Source organism: Zalophus californianus, chromosome 8 (genome assembly GCF_009762305.2).
Source record: "Zalophus californianus isolate mZalCal1 chromosome 8, mZalCal1.pri.v2, whole genome shotgun sequence".
NCBI classification, from domain to species: Eukaryota; Metazoa; Chordata; class Mammalia; order Carnivora; family Otariidae; genus Zalophus; species Zalophus californianus.
This window is the reverse complement of record NC_045602.1, coordinates 60061514-60081571: the sequence shown is the minus strand read 5'-3', so window position 1 is coordinate 60081571 and position 20058 is coordinate 60061514. Positions and strand designations below refer to the sequence as shown.

General features: G+C 40.8%; 1 protein-coding gene across 1 annotated transcript in view; it reads left to right on the top strand.

Annotated features, from left to right (window-relative positions):
- Positions 1 to 6191: 6191 nt before the first annotated feature.
- The window catches only part of COMMD1 (copper metabolism domain containing 1), a 193337-nt gene continuing 179470 nt past the window's right edge, over positions 6192 to 20058 (top strand). The window contains 2 exon segments of the mRNA XM_027620441.1: positions 6192 to 6209; positions 6211 to 6528. Of these exon segments, the coding sequence (XP_027476242.1) occupies positions 6192 to 6209; positions 6211 to 6528 (336 nt within the window).

The following is a 20058-nucleotide window of genomic DNA, read 5'->3' as shown; positions in this document are numbered from 1 at the left end:
TACAGTGATAGTCTACCTTGGCCTTCCCCGCTTCTTCAGTTTATTTGCTACACTGCCACATGGAGGAATCTTTTTTTTTTTAAAGATTTTATTTATTCATTCGAGACACAGAGATACAGAGAGAAAGAGAGAGTCTGAGCGGGGGGAGAGACAGAGGGAGAAGCAGGCTTCCCGCTGAGCCAGGAGCTGGACATGGGGCTCAATCCCAGGACCCTGGGATCATGACCCCAGCCGAAGGCACATGCTTAACCATCTGAGCCACCCAGGCGCCCCTGGAGGAATCTTTTAAAAACGCAAATCTGATGGGGCACCTTGTGTGACTCAGTCGGTTAAGCCTTTGGCTCAGGTCATGACCTCATGGGTCCTGATCCCTTGGGTCCTGGGATCGGGCCCCATGTTGGGATCCGTGATCAGTGGGGAGTATGCTTGAAGATTCTTTCCCTCTGCCCTGCCCCCCACCTGTGTGAGCTTGCATGCATGTGCACTCTCTCAAGTAATTTTTTTTTTAAGATTTTATTTATTTGACAGAGAGAGAGAGGGAGAGCACAAGCAAGGGGGAGCAGCAGGGGGAGAGGGAGAAGCGGGCTCTCTGCTGAGCAGGGAGCGCTATGTGGGACCCCATCCCAGGACCCTGGGATCATGACCTCAGACAAAGGCAGATAGATGGTTAACTGACTGAACCACCCAGGCACCACTCAAATGAATAAATAAATCTTACAAAAAAAACCCCCGCAAATCTGATCTTTTTTCTTAATTTTAATTTTAATTGTTTTTAGATTTTATTTATTTGACAGAGAGACACAGCAAGAGAGGGAACACAGCAGGCGGAGTGGGAGAGGGAGAAGCAGGCTTCCTGCCGAGCAGGGAGCCTGATGTGGGGCTCTATCCCAGGCCCCTGGGATCATGACCTGAGCTGAAGGCAGATGCTTAATGACTGAGCCACCCAGGTGCCCCCAAATCTGATTTTATTACTTCCCTGCTTACAACTGTTCAGTTACACCTTGACCAAGTATAAAAGTCAGCATTATGTGTAAATTCTCCATCTCTATGAGACAGACTCTTTATCTTTCCAGATTTATTACCCTAGGCTCCTCCTATGCATGCTACTGTAGGGGAGGGAAAATATCTTTTTCCTTCTGCCCTTCTAGCTTCTTGGCTGGGGCTCTGTAACAAAAGATTTATTAACAAGAGAAAAGCATACAAATTTATTTAATAAAGTTTCATGTGACATGGGAGGCTTGATAAGGACAAGAGGACCTGAGGAAGTGGTTAAACTTTATGCTAGGTTTGATGAAGAGTGGAAAGTTGTGGGAAAAAATGTGATAGGACAAAAAGGTAAGAGCTAAGGGTTGTAAACTGGGAAAATTCAGCAAGGCCTGTTTGTTCAGATTCCTCTTGGCATCCCTCCATCTTTGGAGATAATAATGCTCTGGGTACAGAGAGGGCAACTCTCATATGAGAGTCTTCTGACGTACTTCAGAAAAGAAGGGGGCGATCAGGGAGTTCTTCCTGTACCTGTTATTTCTCAAGTTTTTTTTCTCATGTTTCTTCACATATTCACTGCCCCAAGCCTCCATATTTTGGTGTAGTATGTCCTGTACCCCATCATTACACTATGGGGTTCAGAGTGTACCTCAACATACCGTTGTGTTTCATGCCTCCATACACAGAACATGCTATTTCCCTTGCAACATGTCTGGTTATTTGTTGGTTTGCAACCTCATAGTTTCCTGGGTAAAATCTGAAACCAGGCCCCATACATGGAGGGCAGGAGAGACTGAAGAAAGAGGCACACCACTCAAATCTATCAGGTAGCAGTTTTAATAAGCAAGGGAATTTATGAGGCTTGTCTTGGGTGGCTGCAAGATGAGTAGATCTCTGCACCTATCATCTTAAAGTTTATATAGAGGCTGTAACTGGGCTCAGTCACATACACCATCCAGATGGTCTCAACAACACCTTATTCTCTATAGACTATGTCCTTGGAATAGCTCCCACTGTGGGAGCTGGGCAGAATGAACATTCCAAAGATGGGCGGGGGTGAGACACCTCTGATTGCCTGGATCCAGGCTCATGGGTCAACTAGTGTCATGTCCTCTTGATTACCTCCTTCAACACTATTCACCATTAAGCTACTCCGTCTGACCTATACAAGCTGAGTTAATCTTTTTTCTTCTACTACCAAATCTGATAGTTACTTCTAGGTACTTAGTAGTAACCCTTAGTTCCTTGTATTTTAAGCATTTGTTTAAGTAAAGGAGGAAAAAATAATTTTGCCTCTATTCTTGTAAGTTCTTGGCTGGGACCCCCTATAATAAAAGACAGATTAATGAGAAAAACAGAAGTTTATTAACATGTATACCTCATGTATACATGTAAGATACATGTGAGATGCCCAGGGAAAAATGAGTAACTCAAAACAATGGCTTAGAACTCCAGTTTATATGCCATCTTAAGCAAAAAAGAAAGGCCAGGAAGGCCAGTCAGTTACGGGGCGATGACCAGGAGAAGCCCAGTAAACAAGAGTAAGATTTGTTACGCAGTTTTAATTCCATGCCTTCTTCATTGGTAAGAGTCTAAAGTTGTCTCCTGGGATTAACTTTTTTCTTTCCTGGTAGACAGAGGAAGGATACCTTTGAAAATTCATGTCCTGCTTTCAGGCAAATGGGAGGGCCAGAAGCTTTCCTTATATCTGCTTCTTCTCATTGCCTTTAGCTCAAAATAATCCTTATGCCAAAGTGGCATATTTTAAGGTGGCATATTCTGCTGCCCTTCATTTACATATCATTTTCCCTTACCAGAATATAAGATTTTAGGGCGGAGACTGTTTTGTTCATTTCTGTATCCCGTAGAGCCTAGCAGGATGGCACAAAGCTCTCCACTAATAGCTGCTGAGTGGCCGGCTAAGTGGACTGAATGGTAATTAAAATAGAATTTGAAAAGGTAGAGTGGAGACCTGGAGCAGGGAGAGTTTCTTGCAAAACTTTGGGCCCTTGTGTTTGTACATTATTTTGGTCCACATTTCTTATTTTAACATTTTCAGAAATGGAAAATCTTACAAAAACACCTATTTCTGACCCTGGATCAAACAGCCCGTGAGCCATAAAAGGAGTTTAAAGGAAGTGACCAGTTGCTTAATGGAACTTAGAATGGAAACCTATTTTCTGGGAAGGCTGTTTTAGGTGCTTGTATTTTCCATTTGAGCCAAGGCTTCAGGGTCTTTTCCTTGCTGTTGCCTCACCTTAGACAATCCTTTTAATGGGACTGTGCCCAGGTTATCTGTAAACACGTTGTGTTTTAAAATTTAATAAAATAAAACTTTGTACTTTGATACTTTTGTTTGAAAGGCATTCCAGCAATGCAGCTGTTAACCAACCTTGAATTCAACCAGTCTTGAATGTTTTGATAACATAAGATGCTCTCAGAAGCCAATAGAAGACTCAGATACTTTCCCCCCAAAATACACACCAAATGCATTCAAGAAACACTATGTAAGGTGTATGGCTTTTCTCAGTCATGTAGAACACGTATATTCTTTAAAGCTTTTTATTAAAAGGATTTTGATTTTGGGACATACTACTTATCTTTTCATTACATAACTTTTTATTACAATACTATTGCATGTGCATTGTAGACATTTAGAAAAATTAGGTAAGCAGAAAGAAGCAAATAAAAACCATTCTCAGGGTGCCTGAGTGACTCAGTTGGTTAAGTATCTGATTCTTGATTTCAGCTCAGGTCATGATCTCAGGGTTGTGAGATCTGCACTGGGCGTGGAGCCTGCTTGGGATTCTCTCTCTCCCTGTCCTTCTGACCTCTCTCCCTCTCTAAAAACAAAAACAAACAAAAAACCATCCTCAATTATTCAGAGATACACTCTATAGCATGTTGGGGAACAACCTTCCAGACTTCTATGCAGGTTGATAGAGCCAACCATCTAAACCTGAGGAAAATGTCTCAATCTAGGTGAAAATCATTAATATTCCCAGTGTAAAAGAGTTCTTAGAAATCACTGAAGTGGCAGAAACCCTATAGAGAATTGTCAAGAAAATGGGAGGAAATACAAGTAGTCAATAAATATATATAAAAAAGTATTCATTCTCAAATTTAAGAAGTACCAATGAAAACAATAAGATAATATTTCTCATCTATCAGATGGCAAAGATTATATAGAATAATATCAGTCAGTGTTAGTAAGGTTTCATGGAAATAAATGGTACAGCCTTTCTGGTAGGTAATTTGCAAGTCATGTGCTTAACACTGCTGTTTCCACTCACAACCCTTTTCCCTCTTATGTTGACCATTCTCTGTAATTCCTGTAGACATACTTAACACAATGTATAATTTATCTCTAGGTTTGCTTTTCTTGGAGCTGTAAAAGCATCTCTGAATTTGCCTTTTAGAAAATTAATTCCTGGGGTGCCTGGTGGCTCAGTTGGTTAGGCGGCTGCTGTTGGCTCAGGTCATGATCCCAGGGTCCTGGGATCAAGCCCCGCATTGGGCTCTCTGCTCAGGAGGGAGCCTGCTTCTCCTTCTCTCTCTGCCTGCTGCTCTGCCTATTTGTGCGCACGCTCTCTCTCTGTCAAATAAATAAATAAATAAAATCTTAAAAAAAAAAGAAAATTCCTCTAGGGAAAGAAATACATCTTTGCTATTATAAAGATGGGTAGAAAGTTATATAACCTAATGCATTTCATTTCAGGATTGTAAAGAATGCCTCTTGACTTCAGGCAAACACTGGATAAACAGTAATTAAATCAGTCTAGATTGGTGATTCTTAACTCTGCAACAAGGTGGCACTACTTTGAGAGGGGATGTCAGTTGTCCTGACAATGGAAGGGGAGGGATGGGCCAGGCTGGACAGGGGCCAGGTGTATTAGACATCCTGCCATGAAGGGGGATATTCACCTTTGTGAAAAACCTACATGTTTATTATTGTCTGAAATGGAACTCAGTTATACCATTGTGTTTATGTTCTTAGCAGGCTTTAATATACACAGAACATTCGTGGTTTACAGTTACTGGGTAAAGTGAGGAAAGAATGTTTTTTGTTTTGAACATTACCAACCTTTGTTCACATTTCAGAAGATCAAGTCGCCAGTAGCAGAGAGCTGCTGTCTCTCTCTTTCTCTCTAGAATCACCAATACAGCATACTGGTGTCAATTTGTATTTGTCACAGGAGGTTCAACATAAAGCTGCAGGCGTTTGGCTATCCCATACGTCTCCTAGTCACCAGTATAGTTGTGCCCCAACACTTACACATTGAAATACGGATGTTATAAATTATTTCCTTTTATTTTTATTTTAAATTATAAGGTCATTATGTTGACTTTTAAATTGAAATATAGTTCACATACTGTGCGATTCATCTTTTAAAGTGTATAATTCGGTGGGTTTAGTATATTCACAAAGTTGTGTAACCATACCACTATCTAATTCTAGAGCATTTTCATCACCCCTGAGAGAAATCTAGTACCCATTAATTCATTCCCCTTTCCTTTTGGTCTCTGGCAACCATTAAATCTTTCGGTCTCCATGGATTTGTCTTTTCTGGACATTTCACATAGATAGGATCATATACTATCTCACCTTTTGTGTCTGTCTGCTTTCACTGAGCATGTTTTTAAGATTCATCCATGTTGTAGCGTGTATCAGTACCTCATTCCTTTTTATGGGTGAATAATATATTGATTTTTTGAAATCATATGGGTAGAAAATTATATAACCTATGCATTTCATTTCAGGATTGTAAGATTGTAAAGCAAGTGTTAGCAAAATCTTTGTTATAGAAAGGAGCATTGGATCAGAGCCACACCGAGCTAGCCAGAAAGACACATTAATGTAAAAAGGCAAGTAACAATCCTAGCAAACACACTACGTTATCAGGGGATAGTTAAATTTTATGGGACAAAAGGTGGACAGGTAATGATTAGGCAGAGATTAGATATGAGTAGTAAGTAGATCGATATAAGTGATAGATCCTATTCAGTTAGGGGATTGGCAAGGCCTGGAATGAGATGCAGCCATTCCGAAGTTAAACTGCCACCTTCATAGGATAGTTCCCCATCTCAAGTGATCTCCACCAAGTGATCCTTCCTTTCAGCAGGGCCTGGAGTGATGAAGGGAATCAGCGTTAAATAAAGTGATTCTTCTGGAACTGAATGGATAGCTCTCTGGGGGCAATCTGAGGATGGGTTTTGCGGAGCAAAACTGGTAGCTGCCAATACCGACCTCTGGTGGAACTTGGCTGCCATTTGTCCCGCGCGCCTTTGCCCAAGCCATTTAGGCCCATCCCGGGTGCCGTAGCGGGGGCCGCGCCCAGCTGTTGCGGGGCGGGGCTGCCGCTGACCATGGCGGGTGAGCTTGAGGGTTCCAAAGCTCTGAGCGGGCTGCTGAGCGGCCTGGCCCAGGAAGCTTTCCATGGGCACCAGGGCATCACGGAGGAGCTGCTGCGGAGCCAGCTCTATCCGGAGGTGTCACTCGAGGAGTTCCGCCCCTTTCTGGCGAAGATGAGGGGGATTCTTAAGGTACTGGTCCTCCCGGGAGCTGCGGCCGCGGAGCCCAACCCCTTCCCCTCCGCCCTCAGATTGGGCCCCCCAGAAGCTGAGAAGGCTTTCCTCCTTACCCCTCCACTCCGTGGGCTCTACATTATACTCCTTCAGATCCGGGGCACTCGCTCCGTCGCGTCCTCTCACTTTCTTAAGGGTGACCCCTTTCTGCTCAAGCCTCCAGCCCCGCAGCAGACACGGACCGGAGAGGACTCTGGTTTTTTTCTCAACTTTTTCTCTATTGTTGTGTGGGCAGCAATTTCGAGTTGCTTCGGCGGATCTGTGCGCTCCAGATTAAAATTAAAATTAAAGAGCTGTTAAATCTAGCTTTCTCGGGTTGTGGAAGTGGGGACTGTTAAAGTGAGCCATTGCATGCTGGGATAGCGCGTGAATTCCCCGGAGTGAACCTCTGTCAAGTAGTGCACGGTATGGGTAAGAGAGCGCATTTACTAGCTTGAAGTCAAAGTATAAGTCAGCCTGTCCAGTAGAAATGTAATGAGAGCTAAACATATAATTTAAAATTTTCTAAAAGCCACATTAAGAAAGTTAAAAAGCGGAGGAAATTAATTAATTTAACCCAGTGTATCCGAAGTATCTCTTTTCATGTAATCGATATACAAAGTGTTAATAAGGTATTTTATATTATTTTTTTCACCAAGTCTTTGAAATATTATGTGTATTTTACACTTAAAGCACATGCTGTTTTGTACTAGCCAGATTTCAAGTGACCAGTAGTTACCTGCGGCTGTTGAACAACACTGTTTCAGACTGAGAGCTAGTCATAGGAATGAATCTGGTGCCGAAGTATACTCTAGAGATAGACTATAAAAATGATTTTCGATTTTTGTGGGCCTTCTGTGTGTTAGGAACTGTACTAGGTGGACACCCATTTTAAAGAATAGGAAACAGGCTCAGAGTGAGTCTAGTTAGTCCAAAATTACACTGATTACAAAGGCAGTGTTGAAATTTCATTTCTTTTTTGCATCTGCTATTTGTTTCAAAACAGACTCCCCTGCTGAGTAGGGATCCTGATGTGGGGCTCCATCCCAGGACTCTGGGATCATGATTTTTTAATTTATTCATTCGAGACACAAGAGATACAGAGAGAGAGAGAATATGAGCAGGGGGAGAAACAGAGGAAGGGGGAGAAGCAGGCCCCCCAGCGAGCAGGGAGCCGGATGCGGGGCTCGATCCCAGGAACCTGGAATCATGACCAGAGCAGAAGGCAGACGCTCAACTATCTGAGCCATCTAGGCCCCCAAAACTGCTTAGGCTTTAAGAGGCAGTTCTTTTTTTCTTTTTTTAAACTGCTTTTGCTTATAGGATTTGAATCCAGGAAAAAAAAAAGGCAAAACAATTATTTCACAAAAAGTAAATGGACTGTCTCATGGAAATATTAGAGGTATTATCTCAGGTGTGATCCTAGACATTCTGAGTAATATTATTTTATTTTAAAGATTTTAAAGTAATCTCTACATCAAATGTGGGGCTTGAACTCACAGCCCCAAGATCAAGAATTGTGTGCTCTACCGACTAAGCCAGTCAGGCACCCCATTCTAATTTTAATTGATACCATAAACACTAATGAATGCCTTTTGTTTCTTTTTTTTTCTTTTATTTTAAAGATTTTATTTATTTATTTGACAGAGAGAGACACAGCGAGAGAGGGAACACAAGCAGGGGGAATGGGAGAGGGAGAAGCAGGCTTCCCGCAGAGCAGGGAGCCCGATGCGGGGCTTGATCCCAGGACCCTGGGACCATGACCCTCATGAGCTGAAGGGAGACGCTTAACGACTGAGCCACCCAGGCACCCCTATGCCTTTTGTTTCTATCAAATCTTATTCTCCAAAGAGTGGTCAGAAAAGGTTTCCTAGAGAATTTGACTTCTTACGTGGGTTTTTGAGGTGTTTGCTAAGCCTATGGGGGGATGAAGATGAGGGACTGCAGGCCAAGAAGTAAGAACAGCACGTGTGTAGGCAGTGTCTTAGGAACTCCAAACATTGGGGACTACTGCTCTCTAGAGGGACAATATGATTATTTTGTTTGGTAACGAGGTAAAAATTTCAGGCTACCCAGAGAAGACATTGCCTGGAAATTCTCTCACTTACTTTTAAATACATTGCTGAGTAATATCCAAGTATTGCTCTTTCTGCTTTCAGTCTTCTGCCTGAGGATGGAATACTTCAGTTTTCTGAGTAATTCTGGGTTGAAGAGCTGGCATGGCTCACTTGGTGTTGGGAGTAGAACGGAAGATTTGCTTGTGCTTTGCAGCACAGCCTCTGTATAGCCAATTGAGATACCAAGGGAAAAAGCCTTTGATTGTTTGACTTAGGGCTGAAACTATGGGTTCTGGATGACATCTAGTTCCAATCTTCATTTCCCTTTTAAGCAACACTGAGGTATAAATATCTCTAATTTTTAAGAAAACATAAAAAGCAAACAAGATTTTTACACAAAAGGCTTTGAGCATGTCCTTCTGCAGTAAAAGAGAACACACAAGCAATCATGATACAAGGATGTTGTAGTATTTGGAAATAGAGGTCTGAGTAAGCTACTGTGGACAGAAAGAGGCATTAGCTCTTTTGGGCAGGTTCTTGGAAATGCCATTTTTGCTGCTCTTGAAGAAAGTGTAGAATATATTAGGCAGAAAAGAGGGGCAGACATATAGGGCATTCTAGGTTAAGAAAATAGTAGTAGTGAGGTAGGAAAATGGTAAATAGTCCAATGGAGTAGGTTCAGGAAATGGTAAATAGTTCAATTTAACCATGGCATGGTGGTACCCAATATGTATTGGTGGAGGAGTCAAGAAACAAATGAAGCAACCCTTTAAAAAAAAATGTAGTTAACATATAATGTATTATTTGTTTCAGGGGTACAGGTCTGCTATTCATCAGTCTTACACAATTCACAGCGCTCACCATAGTACATACCCTCCCCAATGTCCATCACCCAGCCACCCCATCCCTCCCACCCTCCTCCCCATGAAGCAGCCTTTTATTTCTTTATTTCTGCTAACCATAATTCCTGCTCTTGAACAGGGCATACTTTTTTTTTTATTGTGCTAAAATACTTAATAACATAAAATTTATCACTGGGGGCGTCTGGGTAGCACAGTCTGTTAGTATCCATCTCTTGGTTTCAGCTTGGATCACGATATCAGGGTTGTGGGATCAAGCCTCACGTCAGGCTTCCCACTCAGTGGGAAGTCAGCTTGGGACTCTCCACCTCTCCCTCAGCCCCTTTCCCCTTGTGCACGCTCTCTCTCTCTCTAAAATAAATGAATAAATTTTTAAAAAAAAATTGTAACCATTTTATTTTATTTTTTAAAGATTTTATTTATTTATTCATGAGACAGAGAGAGACAGAGAGAGGCAGGGGGAGAAGCAGGCCCCCAAGGAGCAGGGAGCCCGATGCGGGAATTGATCCCAAGACCCTGGGATCATGACCTAAGCCGAAGGCAGACGCTTAACCATCTGAGCCACCCAGGCGCCCAATTGTAACCATTTTAAAGTATACAGTTCAGTGGTATTAAATACACTTACAATGTTGTGCATCCATTACCACCATCCATATCTATAACTCTTTTCATCTTGTAAAACTGGAATTCTATACCCATTAAACAATAACTCCCCATGACAACCTCCCCCACCAAGCCTCTGACAACCACCATTCTACTGTTTCTATGATTTTGACTACTCTTGAGTATCTCATCTAAGTGGAATCATACAGTATTTGCCTTTTTTTTTTTGGCTGACTTACTTTGCTTAGCATAATGTCATCAAGGTTCATGTTGCATATGTCAGAATTTCCTTCCTTTTAAAGGCTGAATAATATTCCATTGTGTGTATATACCACACTTGCTTTATCCATTCATGTCATTGGACACTTGGGTTGCTTCCATGTCTTAGCTATTGTGAATGATGTTGCTGTGAACACCGGGGTGCAGATATCTTTGAGACCCTGCTTTCAATTCTTTTTTTTTTTTTTAGATTTTATTTATTTGGCAGAGAGATAGAGAGCACAAGTAGGCAGAGTGGCAGGCAGAGGGAGAGGGAGAAGCAGGCTCTCTGCTGAGCAGGGAGCCAGACGTGGAGCTCGATCCCAGGACCCCAGGATCATGACCCGAGCCGACGGCAGCCGCTTAACTGACTGAGCCACCCAGGCGCCCCCTGCTTTCAATTCTTTGGGGTATACCAGAGGTGGAATTGCTGGGTCATATGGTAATTGTATTTGTAATTTTTTGAGGAACTGCCAACTGTTTTCCCCAGTGGCTATACCATTTTACATTTCCACCACAGTGCATAACAGTTCTAATTTCTTTATACCCTTGCCAACACTTGATATTTTCTGGTTTTGTTTGCTTTGTTTTGTTTTGATACTAGCTGTCCTAATGAGTATAAGGTGGGCAGGGTGTACATTTTACGTGTAGATAACAGCAGAAGTCAAAACATTTTTTTCTTTTGTCTTTGTGGAGTCTCAGCTATCTTGAATTCAACATGCAGGCTAGAAGAGCGGAGAGGAAAATACTAAAACAAAATGCAGGAGTCTGAGCAAAGGGAAACAAACCAAGGATGAAAGTGGACTAGTACCTCATCTCATTTGGTGGCCACACTTTTCAGTCATCTGTAGAGAATCAAGTTCTGTGAAGAAAGTGAAAGTGAGAGGACAACAGGGCCGGGAGGAAAGGATGTATAACTCCCTAGAGGCAGCAGGATATACATGTTAGGCTTCTTACTGCCAGCTGCCTGCATTCGTTCATAGGCTGTGTTTCAGACATCCGGAGCTGCAGTCTTTCCCTCTAACCTTCACATTGTGTGCCCAGATGTAATGTACTGATTGCGGCATTTGTACTAGTCTCTCTTTTCCACGTGGAAGTTTTCCTACCCTACTTGGCTGGGACATTGATCCTCTCTAGCTTTACCTGTTGCTCACAAAAAAGCAAACCTTTCATCTGTTTGTAGATACATGAAGCTGGCCATTCATTTGCTCTAGTTTTATTTTTGGTAGCTCCTGAGGAGCAGTGAACCAATGAATTGAGAGTGGTGTGTTTAGTTAGGGAGATGACGTCGTATATAAATACTCTGCCATCTTAACCTATCTTTTTTGGTTTATATTTATAATTTCAACTTTTTCTAGATATGCATTTGCATATTCTCTATTTCTTGCCTCTGCTGTTAACCTTGCAAGGGATGCTCCTTATTCTAGTTTACTGGAATTCTAGAGAAAGATCTTACTTAACTGAAGTTAGATCACCTTTTGTATATTTATGTTCTGTATTCACTACTCCCCTCTTTTGGTGATAATTTTGTGTTCCCTCACTGAAATTTCGTATTAAAATTTTTTTATTGTTTTTATTTTATTTATTAGAGAGAGAGAGCATATGCACAATCGGGGAGGGGTGGAGAGAGAGAGAGAGGGAGAAACAGACTCCCCTGCTGAGTAGGGAGCCTGATGTGGGGCTCGATCCCAGGACCCTGGGATCATGACCTGAGCTGAATGCAGACGCTTAACTGACAGAGCCACCCAGGCACCCCCCCTTATTTTAATTCCAGTATAGTTAACATGCAGTGTTACATATTAGTTTCAGGTGTGCAATATAGTGATTCAACAATTCCATACATCACCCAGTGCTCATCACAACAATTGTACTCCTTCGTCCCCATTACCTATTTTACCCCCCCCATCAGTTTGTTCTCTATAGTTAAGAGTCTGTTTCTTGGTTTCTCTCTCTCTCTCTTTTTTTCCCCCCTTCACTTGTTTGTTTTGTTTCTTAAATTTCACTATTGGAATGTAAGCATTAAGAGGGCAGGACTTTATTATTTTTTTCCTTTTTTATTCCTAACTTCTAATGCTGTTTCTAGCATGTAGTAGTAAAAATCTGTAGAGTAAGTAAATGAGTGGATAGTGCTTAAATATGGAGATTTCCATTAAAAAGATAAGCATGAGAGGGGCGCCTGGGTGGTTAAGCATCTGAGCTCAGGTCTTTTTTTTTTTTTTTAAAGATTTTATTTATTTATTTGACAGAGAGAGACACAGCAAGAGAGGGAACACAAGCAGGGGGAGTGAGAGTGGGAGAAGCAGGCCTCCCTCTGAGCAGGGAGCCCGATGCGGGGCTCGATCCCAGGACCCTGGGATCATGACCTGAGCCAAAGGCAGACGCTTAACGACTGAGCCACCCAGGTGCCCCTAATTTTTAAAAAATCTTTTAAAAAAAGATTTTATTTTTAAGTAACCTCTGTACCCAGTGTAGGGCTCAAACCCACAACCCCAGATCAAGAGTCACATGCTCCACAAACCAAGCCAGCCAGACGCCCCCTACTGCCATTTTTATAAATAAAGTTTTAATGGAGCATGGTCAGATGCTTATTCATTTACTTTTTGTCTGTAGCAGTTTTCATTATTACTATGACAGAGTTAAATGGTTGTGACAGAGGTCTTGTGGCCTTAAAAACCTAAAATATTTTTCAGGGGCATCTGGTTGGCTCAGTTGGTTAAGCATCCTACTATGGGTATCTGCTCTGGTCTTGATCTCAGGGTCATGAGTTCAAGCCCTGTGTTGATCTCCACCCTGGGGGTGGAGCATACAAAACAAAACCTAAAACCTAACCTTTTCTTCCCTTTCCCTTCCCTGCCTCTTTCCCCTCCCCTTCCTTTCCTTTCCTAAGATTTTCTGTATTTGACAGAGGGAGAGAGAAAGAGAGAGAGAACAAGCAGGGGGAGCCACAGGCAGAGGGAGAGGGAGAAGCTGGCTCCCTGCTGAGCAGGGAGCCTGATGTGGGGCTCGATCCCAGGACCCTCAGATCATTACCTGAGCTGAAGGCAGAGGCTTAACTGACTGAGCCACCCAGGCGCCCGAAAACCTAAAACATTTTCTATCTGAACCTTTACAGAAAAAAAAATGTGCTAACTCCTGTCTCAAACATGTGTTTTTAAACTCAGGTTTAATATTTGGAAACAATATAATATATAAATTATGTTTAGAAGTTACTTGATAAAAATCTGAAAGCTGGAAATAGGGATTATTTGGTATTTTATACTCCTGAGAAATTTTGCTTCTTATTCTTTAGGTCCATGAGATCTGTGGTAAATAAGAAATGAGCTTTAATGTTTCTGTGGTACTAAGTGTATGTTCTTCATAAGACATAGAATTTGGGTTTTTTTTCATATTCAGAGTATGTGAAGTTTATGTATTTATTAACATAATATAAGGTAATATACAATATAATGTTGTGAGCCTGAGAATCAAGTAAAAACTATCAACATGAAAACTGGTTTAAACTTACATAAGAAAATAACTTATCAATAACATAATGTTTAGGGGTGCCTGGGTGGCTCAGTTGGTTGAACATCCAACTCTTGGTTTCAGCTCAGGTCATGATCTCAGGGCCATGGGATTGTGCCCCCTGTTGGGCTCCAAACTCAGTGGGGAGTCTGCTTCAGATTCTCTGTCTCTCTCTCCCTCTGCCCCTACCCCCCCCAAGAATAAATAAGTCTTAAAAAAAAAAAGACTTAAGGGGTGCCTGGTGGCTCATTTGGTAAAGCATGTGACTTTTGATCCCAGGTTTGTAAGTTTGAGCCCCATGTTGGGTGTAGAGATTACTTAAAAAAATAAAATCTCTAAGGGGTACTTGACTGGCTCAGTTGGAATAGCATGACTCCTGGTCTTGGGGTCATGAGTTCGAGCCCCCGCGTTGGGTGTAGCGATTACTAAAAATAAATAAATAAGTAAGTAAGTAAATAAATTAACTAACTTAAAGGAAAGATAGTTAAAATAAATAAGATAAAATATTTCTATTTTAAAGATTTTATTTATTTATTTTAGAGAGAAAGAAAGAGAGAGCAGGAGTGCGTGAGCAGGGGGGTGGGGCAGAGGGAGAGGGAGAGAGAATATCCTAAGCAGTCTCTGCACTGAGCATGGAGCCTCACAGAGGGCTTGATCTCATGACCTTGAGATCATGACTGAGCCGAAATCAAGAGTGGGATGTGGGGTGCCTGGCTGGTTCAGTTGGTTAAGCGTCTGCCTTCGGCTCAGGTCATGATCCCAGGGTCCTGCTCCGCGGGGAGCCTGCTTCTCCCTCTGCCTCTCTCTCTCTCATGAATAAATAAAATTAAAAAAAAAAAGTCGGATGCTTACCCAACTGACCCACGCAGGTGCCCCCCAGATATTTTTATTTTAAACACCTGGTTCTGTTTCTCTTCTTGAAGCCATGAAAATTTGTAATTTGTTTGAGAATTAGATTGACTGGAAAGAAAGGACCTGTGTTAATATGGGTTTTGTATGTCTTGTAATTCAGGTATATCATCTGAAGAATGCTGGATTTAATTTTTTTGTTTTACAAATATTGAGCTACTCCCTTATTAATTTTTATAATAAGCATTATTTAGCCTCATTAAAGAAAGTTTAGAAATGTGAGATGTATAAAAACACATAATACCATGTGCTGACATAACCAGTATTAATGTTTTTGTGCATTTATTTATACCACAAATATTTTTAAGCATCTTAATACATGCCATGCCCTGTGCTTGGGATGCAGCAGTAAACATAACTATAGTCCCTGCCCTTGTGGAATTTATAGTTTCTGAAGAATATAGACATTAAGTCCATGGTTAGCTTTTGAAAAGGCAGCCAGGGGCGCCTGGGTGGCTCAGTTGGTTAAGCGACTGCCTTCGGCTCAGGTCATGATCCTGGAGTCACTGGATCGAGTCCCGCATCGGGCTCCCTGCTCGGCAGGGAGTCTGCTTCTCCCTCTGACCCTCCCCCCTCTCATGTGCTCTCTCTTATTCTCTCTCTCTCAAATAAATAAATAAAATCTTAAAAAAAAAAAAGAAAAGGCAGCCAGAAGGTGCCAATCCATGTAGATTATAGGCAGTTTAGAGTGGTTCCTAGCTCACTCTACAACATGAACAAAGAAAGAGAAGCAGGGAAAGGCCGACTTATTAGGAACAATGAACTGAAAAGAAAGGACAGAGATAGCACAAAAGTAATTTTCCTTCCTTTAGTTGTCTACCGCTGGTCCCAACGTAGGGGTTTCTCATGAGTATGGTTGACTACAGTCACGATAATGTCTTTCCTGGATGAGGATTTGACTGCTTTGGGACCTTATTTTAAAAATGTTTCTTGACATGGTCTTTAGGGCCAGATTGGCTGTTAGAGCATCACCTGAACAGTCCAAGATGTACACTTAGAGTAGCTCCATCTTCTTGCTGGTCTCGGCCTACTTTTGGTGTCTCTTCTCAGAGCCCGAAGCATGTTTTCAAGTAGCTCCTTAAGAAAGGATATGTGAGGTCACTTTTTTCTTTTTAAGTCTTAAAAAAAATCTTTATTCTAGTTCACACTTAATTGGTAGTTTGGTTGAGAATATATTTCTAGGTTGTGATATTGACTTATACAGTTTTGAAGCCCTTGTTTCATTCAATGTGACCTTTTTCTCTGTAAGCTTTTAGGATTTTCTTTCTATCCTTTATTTCCTTGAGTATCCTTGGTGTGTGGTTTTCTTTTATTTTATTATTTGGGCCACTGTGGACCCTTTGAATCTGGAGACTCATGACCTTTAGTTTTGGGGAAAGTTGTATTCTTACTTTGATGATTTTTTTCCCTCTAGTCTCTTTCTAGCACTCTGATTTCAAATGTTAGACCTTCTAGATTGAATCCTTAGTTTTTCTTTTATTTTCTCTATTTTCCATTTGTTTTTGTTCTTTTTGATAGATTTCCTCAACTTTACCTTCTAGTATTTTAATTGAATTTTCACTTGGTCATGTTTTTAATTTCCAGGAATTTTCTTTTGACATGGACAATATACTATGTTTAGTCAATGTAAGGGAGGAAAAGGTTTTTCCTTGATCCTCATAGGGTCCCTGGCCATGTCTGAAAATTAAACTGACAAAGATTAACGGGAGAAAAGCATACAAATTTATTTCATATAAGTTTTGCATGATACAGGAGCTTTCATAAGGAAATGAAGACCCAAAGAAACAGACCTGAATATTTTATTCTGGGTTTGATGAAGAGTTAATTGTAGTAAACTGGGGAAAACTTAGCAAGGCCTGTTTGTAGGGTTCTTCTTGGTGTCTCTCTTTGAAGATGAGGATGCTCCTTTCTTCTGGAGGCATCTCTCATAAGTGGGTTTTATGACCTATTTCAGGGGAAAGGGGTGGGGGGAAAAGGTCAGAGTGACCTTCCTGCTCTGCCTTTTCTCCAACTACTTCAGTTTCCAAGAATCCATATGCCAAGATGCTGTATTTTGGGGTAGCATGCCCTGAACCCCATCACCAACAGTCTCTCCTTTCTTTCTTAAAACAGGAGGTGGGGGGCGCCTGGGTGGCTCATTTGGTTAAGCGACTGCCTTTGGCTCAGGTCATGATCCTGGAGTCCCGGGATCGAGTCCCATATCCGGCTTCCTGCTCAGCGGGAAGCCTGCCTCTCCCTCTGACCCTCCCCGCTTCTCATGCCCTCTCTCTCTTTCTCAAATAAATAAATAAATAAAATCTTAAAAAAAAAAACAGGAGGTGGGGGCATAGAGTACATAATTTTCTGTAGTTGGCTTTTTTAAAAAAAATTTATCTTGAGTGATTTTTGTGTGCTATTTTTCAGTATTAGGAATTTGGTATACTTGTACTCAGCACTTGTGAAAACTTTTTTTGGAGGCTTTTAATGAACATTGTATTGCTGAGATGTTTTGGGGTATGATGTAAGTAGTAGATGTTAAATTCTCTCAGAGGGATACCCTATGTAACCTTTTTAATATTCTAATACTTTAATGTTTTGCAAACTGTGGTGTATGTTTTTGGTTTTTTATTATTTGTTTATATTATATTTTATTTTTTTAAAGATTTTATTTATTTGACAGAGAGAGAGATAGTGAGAGCAGGAACACAAGCAGGAGGACTGGGAGAGGGAGAAGCAGGCTTCCCGCTGAGCAGGGAGCCTGATGTGGGACTCGATCCCAGGACTCTGGGATCATGACCTGAGCCGAAGGCAGACGCTTAACGACTGAGCCACCCAGGCGCCCTGTGTAAGATACTTTTTAATATAAATATATTATTGGTCTTTCTTTATAATGAAAAATGTAAAGCAATATCTTTTTGACCAGTGTTAAGAATGAACTTCACCCTTATACATTTCAGATGGTAAGTATTAAGTAATGAGAAATTAACTTGATTATAAAAAAGAATGCAAAATATCTGGTCTTGAAATGTGTAGATTAGGAGACATGAATAGAAGAGACTGAAAACATTGATTTATTCTGACATACTTTCAGGATTCATTTGCCTTCTGTCTTCATTATTGTCTTAGCTATAAGCAGTAGTAGTTCTGCTTTTCTACACTAGGTGGCAGTAGAATATTGGCTTGCTCACACACTGCCGGACGCAAGGTAATGTTTAAAATGTTCGTTTCAATGTTCTAGTTCAGAAAACAAAGTTGGCTACTCAACAATAAGAATTTCTTATTTATTTACTATTTCTAAATAGTTGGTTTTATATTTTGAATTTAGAAACGCCATTTTCTGGGAAATGTAAAGCTCTATAATCAGATTCCTTTTGCTATAGTTCTCTGGTTTTTGTATAACTAAATTTTACTAATTTCATTGAACAGTTTTGAGAATTTAGATGATAACTCGTGAGATACATTTCTACTTCTCTGAAGGACTGGCAAACAATTGTTTGGTAAGATGTTACTTTTTTTATGTCACTGGACATCACATGATAAAGTAGCAATTGCAGATTACCAGCTGGAGTTTATTTTAATGGGCTCAGATGACCTGTATAAGGGGCACCTGGCTGGCTCAGTCAGTAGAGCATGCGACTCTTGATCTCGGGGTCGTGAGTTCAAGCCCGACTTTGGGCATGGAGCCTACTTTAAAAAAAAAAAAGAGAGAAATCAAACGACCAGTATGAGGTGTTCTAAAAGTTTGGCTGGCTCAGTTGGAGGAGCACACAACTCTTCATCATGGGGTTGTGAGTTCGAGTCCCACATTTTTAAATTTACTTAAATTAGAAAAAAAACAGCCTTAAACCCCCCCCCCAATATTAATTGAAGATCCATTTTTAGTTCTCTTCTCAAAGTGTTTTGGGTCTGCAGACTTGACTTGGGTTGGAAGAGTTCTTGGGTAGAGAGATTTTAAAGAGAAAATTTTTTTAGAAGATTTTATTTATTTATTTGAGAGAGTGAGTGAGACAGGGAGTATAAGCAGGGGAGGGCTCAGCGGAAGAGGGATAAGCAAACTTCCCACTGAGCAGGGAACCCAATGCAGGGCTTGATCCCAGCACCCTGGGATCATGATCTGAGCCAGCCAGGCACCCCTAAAGAGAATTTCTATTTGATTTATCTATCAAATATTTACTGAGCCCATAATTGCGCTATACCTGGCTCTGTACACAAAGGTGACTATCACAGTCAAAGAGTCCTATATTACATGGTAAATGCCATAAGAAAAGTATCAATGATGGGTGCCTGGGTGGCTCAGTTGGTTAAGCGACTGCCTTCAGCTCAGGTCATGATCCTGGAGTCCCTGGATCGAGTCCCACATCCAGCTCCCTGCTCAGCAGGGAGTCTGCTTCTCCCTCTGACCCTCTTCCCTCTCGTGCTCTCTATCTCTCATTCTCTCAAATAAATGAATAAAATCTTAAAAAAAAAGTATCAATGATGTGTTCTCATGAAGTGGGTCCTTATTTTAAATTACAGAAACATGAAAAATCATTTTTTTTGTCCATAATAAAATACCTTCATTTTTGGCTTTGTGTTAAGTTAGAATGTCATTTTTTTTTAGAATGTAATTTTTTGTAAATTTTGACTTCATTATTTGTTTCAACTAATTCGTTTTTTAAAAAAGCCATATTATACTAAACTGAAGAAATTTTGGTGTGGGTTGTATTATGTGTACTTTATATATGATAAACTTTTAATGTTTTTGTATGCCAGTGTGGAATTGTCTCTGAAAGGTATTCTGTGTATTATTCTTTGTCATGATATCTGATCATGGTATAGCTTTCTTGCACAATTTTCTACAGACCTATTTCTAAACAAAGCTACCATTTATGAAATCCTTAAATTTCCATTATGTTTATCCTGAGGGTATGTTACTTGAGAAGTAATGAAATCATTTATCATTTGTTTAAAATGTGTTCATTTTTTAAAATGAACATTTATTGAGCACCTACCTGCCAAATCTTGTGCCTGGCACTGGGAATATCAGTGAACCAAATAGAAAATTTTCCTATCTCCTAGATGTATCATTCAAGGAAGGCAGGGGTATCCTTGTTTTTTTTTTTAAGATTTATTTATTTGAGATAGCACAAGCAGGGAGAAGGGGCAGAGGAAGAAGCAGACTCCCTGCTGAGCAGGGCGCCCAATGCGGGACTCAATCCCAGGACCCTAAGATCATGACCTGAGCCAAAACCAAGAGTTGAAGGCTCAAGCAACTGTACTACCTAGGTGCCTCATTCCACTTTACTTACTTCTAATACCACATTTAGTTTCACCTGTTTGTGAACTTTATTTTTTTATTT